The sequence below is a fragment of the Quercus suber genome, unplaced genomic scaffold (genome assembly GCF_002906115.3).
Source record: "Quercus suber isolate HL8 unplaced genomic scaffold, Cork oak 2.0 scaffold_1005, whole genome shotgun sequence".
Taxonomy (NCBI): domain Eukaryota; kingdom Viridiplantae; phylum Streptophyta; class Magnoliopsida; order Fagales; family Fagaceae; genus Quercus; species Quercus suber.
Genome location: NW_027070420.1, coordinates 151,293 through 156,192, shown reverse-complemented (window position 1 = coordinate 156,192; position 4,900 = coordinate 151,293). Strand labels below are relative to the sequence as shown.

At 37.0% G+C, this 4,900-nt stretch overlaps 1 protein-coding gene across 1 annotated transcript in view; it reads left to right on the top strand.

Moving 5' to 3' along the window:
• The first annotated feature begins 271 nt into the window (after positions 1–271).
• Positions 272–4,900, top strand: part of LOC112032169 (monosaccharide-sensing protein 2) — a 9,480-nt gene continuing 4,851 nt past the window's right edge. Inside the window, exons 1-5 of the mRNA XM_065768845.1 lie at positions 272–394; positions 1,033–1,599; positions 1,746–2,692; positions 3,711–3,898; positions 4,463–4,895. Coding sequence (XP_065624917.1) covers positions 316–394; positions 1,033–1,599; positions 1,746–2,692; positions 3,711–3,898; positions 4,463–4,895 — 2,214 coding nt within the window. The 5' untranslated portion in view covers positions 272–315. The remainder of the gene's footprint in view (positions 395–1,032; positions 1,600–1,745; positions 2,693–3,710; positions 3,899–4,462; positions 4,896–4,900) is intronic.

The window sequence follows — 4,900 nt, the reverse complement described above, 5'->3', positions numbered from 1 at the left end:
TTTTTTTTTTAATAAAAGAGGCACATTATTAATATAATAATTCCAACATTGTCTGCCACGTGTTAGTTCTGATCAGAATTTACCCGCTTCTTATATACCAGTTCAAATGTGATTCTGGATTTATCTCAGCCTCAGCCCTTACTGCTTACTGCATATATATATATATATATATGCTCAACTTCTTGTATGTACATTGATTTCATAGTATTGCTTTTTTGTATTATTTATTTTCTTGCATGTTTGTTTGATCTGAATTCTCTTCCAGGTGACGAGGGAGGGTTGTACTTGTTCATTGCTTTTAATAAATAAATAACTATGAGTGAAGTTGTGCTTGTAGCCATTGCTGCTGCAATCGGGAATTTTTTGCAAGGATGGGATAATTCAGCACTTGCAGGTAAATATCTTTCTCAAATCAAATATGCATGTCTGCTTAAATATATACATATATATATATATATATGTATATATATTTTTTCAGAATCTTTTGCTAATAAATCCAATTCTCAATATTTACATTGTAGCATTGGGTTAAGGTACTTTAAATCCTAGAAGTCACTCACGCTCGATTTTATGTTTGTTTTCTAAACTGAGAAAAATTTAGATACAAATCATTAGGTGTTGTATTTTTAGGTTCCTTAATTAAATTAAACAATGTGATTGCATTCACTAACACAATACAGTGTATCTTTCCTTAAGCATGATTAAATTCAACCATGTGTTGTATTGGTAAAAGCAACCACATGGTTGAATTTAATTAGAGAACCTAAAGTACAGTATTTAAGGAAACATCTTAAGTTTTGTTCTTCTATACTTTTCATGAACGATATGGAATTATAAATCTTATGTAAACACCACCAATATATGAAAAATCATCCTGAAGATCAATACCAATTAACTTCTATATATTTGGCTTCCAAAATATTTATATTGTTTGTTATACATTGAAGTCTTAGGACTGAATGAACCAACTAAGGATGAGTGTAGAAGGGCTGTATTTGGTTGAACCAAATTAATGTAGCCAAATATCTGCAGGGTCTGTCCTTTTCATCAAAAAGGAATTTGAATTGGAAACCAGACCGACTATTGAAGGTCTAATTTTGGCCATGTCACTCATCGGAGGCACAGTCATTACTACAATTTCCGGACCTGTATCAGACAGGATTGGGCGACGTCCTGTGTTGATAATCTCATCAGTTCTGTATTTTGTCAGTGGTCTGATAATGTTGTTGGCTCCCAATGTCTATGTTCTTCTTTTGGCAAGGATAATAGATGGCTTTGGAATTGGTCTAGCTATTACTATTGTTCCAGTTTACATATCTGAGACAGCCCCACCTGAAATAAGAGGACAATTGAATACCCTTCCTCAGTTCACTGGTTCTAGTGGAATGTTCTTGTCCTACTGCATGGTGTTTGGAATGTCACTTATGGATTTGCCAAGCTGGAGATTTATGCTTGGTATTCTTTCAATTATATCCGTTTTTTATTTTGGGTTAACAGTACTTTACCTACCTGAATCCCCACGGTGGCTTGTCAGTAAAGGCCGGATGACTGAGGCTAAACGAGTTTTGCAAAGACTACGCGGCAAAGAAGATGTTACAGGTGCACAAATTGGAGCAGCTTATTAGTTAATGAGCTATGCTCTTTTTCTTTTATGTTGTTGGCTTTTTGGTTTATACTTCCTTAGCCAAAGATTTTCATTTGTTATTGAGATATTAATGCTAATTATGGTCTACTTTGATATGCAGGTGAGTTGGCTTTGCTAGTTGAGGGCCTTGGTGTTGGGGCTGATGCTTCCATAGAAGAGTACATAATTAGTCGAGTTAATGAGCCAAATGATAACAAGGAAATGACTGCAGGGAAAGATCAAGTAAGGTTTTATAGTCCTAAGGAGGGTGTCTCGTGGGTTGCCAAACCTGTGAATGGACAAAGTGCTCATGGCATTGTATCCCACCATGGAAGCTTGGCCAATCAAAGCAGTGTTCTTATGGATCCACTTGTCACTCTCTTTGATAGTGTCCACGAGAAGCTCCCTGAGACGGGAAGCATGCGTAGCATGCTATTTTCAAACTTGGGCAGCATGTTCTATGAGGGAGATCATCAGAGTAAAAATGAGCAATGGGATGTGGAGAGCCAAAGGGATGGTGATGGCTACACATCAGATGCTGCTGGGGAAAATTCTGATGACAATTTGCATAGCCCGTTGCTGTCACGTCAAACAACTGGTATGGATAAAGGCATTTCACATTCTGTATCACATGGCAGCCAGTTAGACATGAGCGGAAATAGCAGACTCATGGAAGGATATTCTGGTGAAGCAGTCGGTCATGCAGATATTGGTGGTGGTTGGCAACTTGTGTGGAAATGGTCTGAGAAAGTAGGTGAAGATGGGAAAAAGGAAGGAGGATATCAGAGAATCTATTTGCATCAGGAGGCTGCCCTTGGTTCAAGGCCTGGATCCCTTGTTTCAGTTCCTGGTGGTGCAATGCCTGAAGAAGGTGAAATTTATCAGGCTGCTGCTTTGGTTAGTCAGCCAGCTCTTTGTTCCCAGGCCTTAATGAGTCGGCATTCAATTGAACCAGCAATGGTTCACCCACCGCCAAGTGTTACTAAAGGACCAAGTTGGAATGATCTTCTAGAACCAGGAGTCAAGCGTGCATTGTTGGTTGGGATGGGACTCCAATTTCTTCAGCAGGTATAAGTTTATTGTGTTGCAGTAGTACTTCCATTATGCCACTTCTATTTCTCAATTCAAATCTATATGTGGCATCAAGATGGACTAAGGACTTGGTCCAGTACCAAATTATCCATCTAAAGTAACTAACATTATTTCATTTCTTGTCATGAATGACCTTTAGCTAGTTCTCTTTTCTTTTTCTTTTTTGGAAGAATTAACATTTTATTCAACAAAGGAAATTTAAACAGTACAAGATACTAAAGCAGATACAACAGAAAATGAAAAACAAAAGCAACTAATCAAACAGCTAGTTGTCATCCTGAAATTTATGTTCTGTTTCCAGTTTCAATTTGAAGGTATAGAGGACAGGCAAGGAATGTGGGACTTTGATTATTCTGTGGTACCGTGCCATTGATAATCATATTGTGAGGTTTCCTCAACCTCCACGGGATGGAAAGCAGTTAGGAAAATCTTATTTGGGAAATCCTGATTGAAGCCATAAAATTTAGTATCTTAAGACACTTAATACAGTAGAGAAAGCTTTCATTTTTTTGCTCATTTTAGGCAATAAAGTAGTTCAATGCTGAATTATCTCTCTTCATTCAAGGACAATCCTAGCCAACTAACACTTCCGGTTCAGCGATATATTGTTCTATTACCTCATAATTACAATCTTATTCTTCCTTTAAATTTGTTCTTTGTAATAATGGTTTTTGAACTCTTTAAAACTTACTTGTTCAACTTTTTGACACGAGACCAAAAATTATCAGTAATCATGTTCATAATGACTTAGACAAAGGATGAGGATCCCAGGTAACATAGTGATATAGTTTGATGCAACTCTTCATTGGTAATCTAAGTAATGAGTGTTGTAGTAGTGCCTTTTCCCACAGAGTCGTAGATTTTAAGCAAACTGCTTTTAATCAAAAGGAACTATGTACTTAATTCTTCATTTGTTGTAATTACTTCTTCTTCTTTGTTTCCTCTATTTAACTAATTTTAACTTCTTTTTTATTTATTTTTGTTGTCTTTGCAGATGTCTGGCATAAATAGTCTTCTCAACTATGGTCCTCAGATTCTTGAGCAAGCAGGTGTTGCAGTTCTTTTATCGAATATGAGCATTGGATCAACCTCTGCATCCCTCCTACTAAGCGCTTTCACATCTTTCTTTATGCTTCCTTGCATAGCTGTTTCAATGTGGCTAATGGATATCGCTGGCAGAAGGTAATATAATCCTTAATGCTTTGAGTTGATCTGTAACACAATTATCTTTTTTTGTTTATCTTGGAAATCACTATTCTCTGAGTTTTCTTTTAAAAGACAGTTCTTTTGGTAGTTTCTGCAAGTCAGTAATTTCTGGGAAAAAATATATAGTTGTGAAACATACTAGTTAGAAATATGATTAAATTAGCAGCTGTCCCAAAAGTTTAAATTATAAAAAAATTATGAATTTAATCATGTAATCATAACTCTTAACAAAAGGCCAAAACAACATGCTCGGAAATTCTCACAAATAAAAAAACTAACCCAAAACTCCAATACGCTTTGTCTCTAACTCCCTCACTAAACAAAGTTTTGTCTTCTAACTCTCACACACAAAACAACCGCTAATGTAGTGACAGACACACCTTCTTACTTTTCTTTTCAACGGAACACTACTGCCTCTGACAGGATTGGTGCGCATCTTTATTTTTCTTCTAGCCAATATAGGATTCCAAAACCAATAAAGAATTTTTTGTACTTCTCCCATCATGCACTGGAACTAACAAATATTGTACATGTTTGCAGGTCGCTGCTGCTGTCCACAATACCTATCCTAATAGCGGCACTCATTGCACTAGTGCTTAGCAGCATTGTCAGCATGGGATCTGTGGTTAACGCAACAATCTCCACTACTGGTGTAGTGGTCTTCACCTCCATCTTTGTCATGGCTTTTGGGATCATTCCCAACATTCTTTGCTCAGAGATCTTCCCTACTCGTGTTCGTGGCCTCTGCATTACTATCTGTGCCCTCACTTATTGGATTGGAAACATCATTATCACTTACACCACTCCTCTTTTGCTCACCTCCATTGGCCTCTCTGGTGTCTTTAGTATCTATGTGATTGGGTGCACCATTTCATATATATTTGTTTACTTTAAGGTTCCTGAAACCAAGGGCATGCCTCTAGAAGTCATATGTGAGCTCTTTGCTATGGGTGCAACTGCAAAGCAGCAGACTGTTGA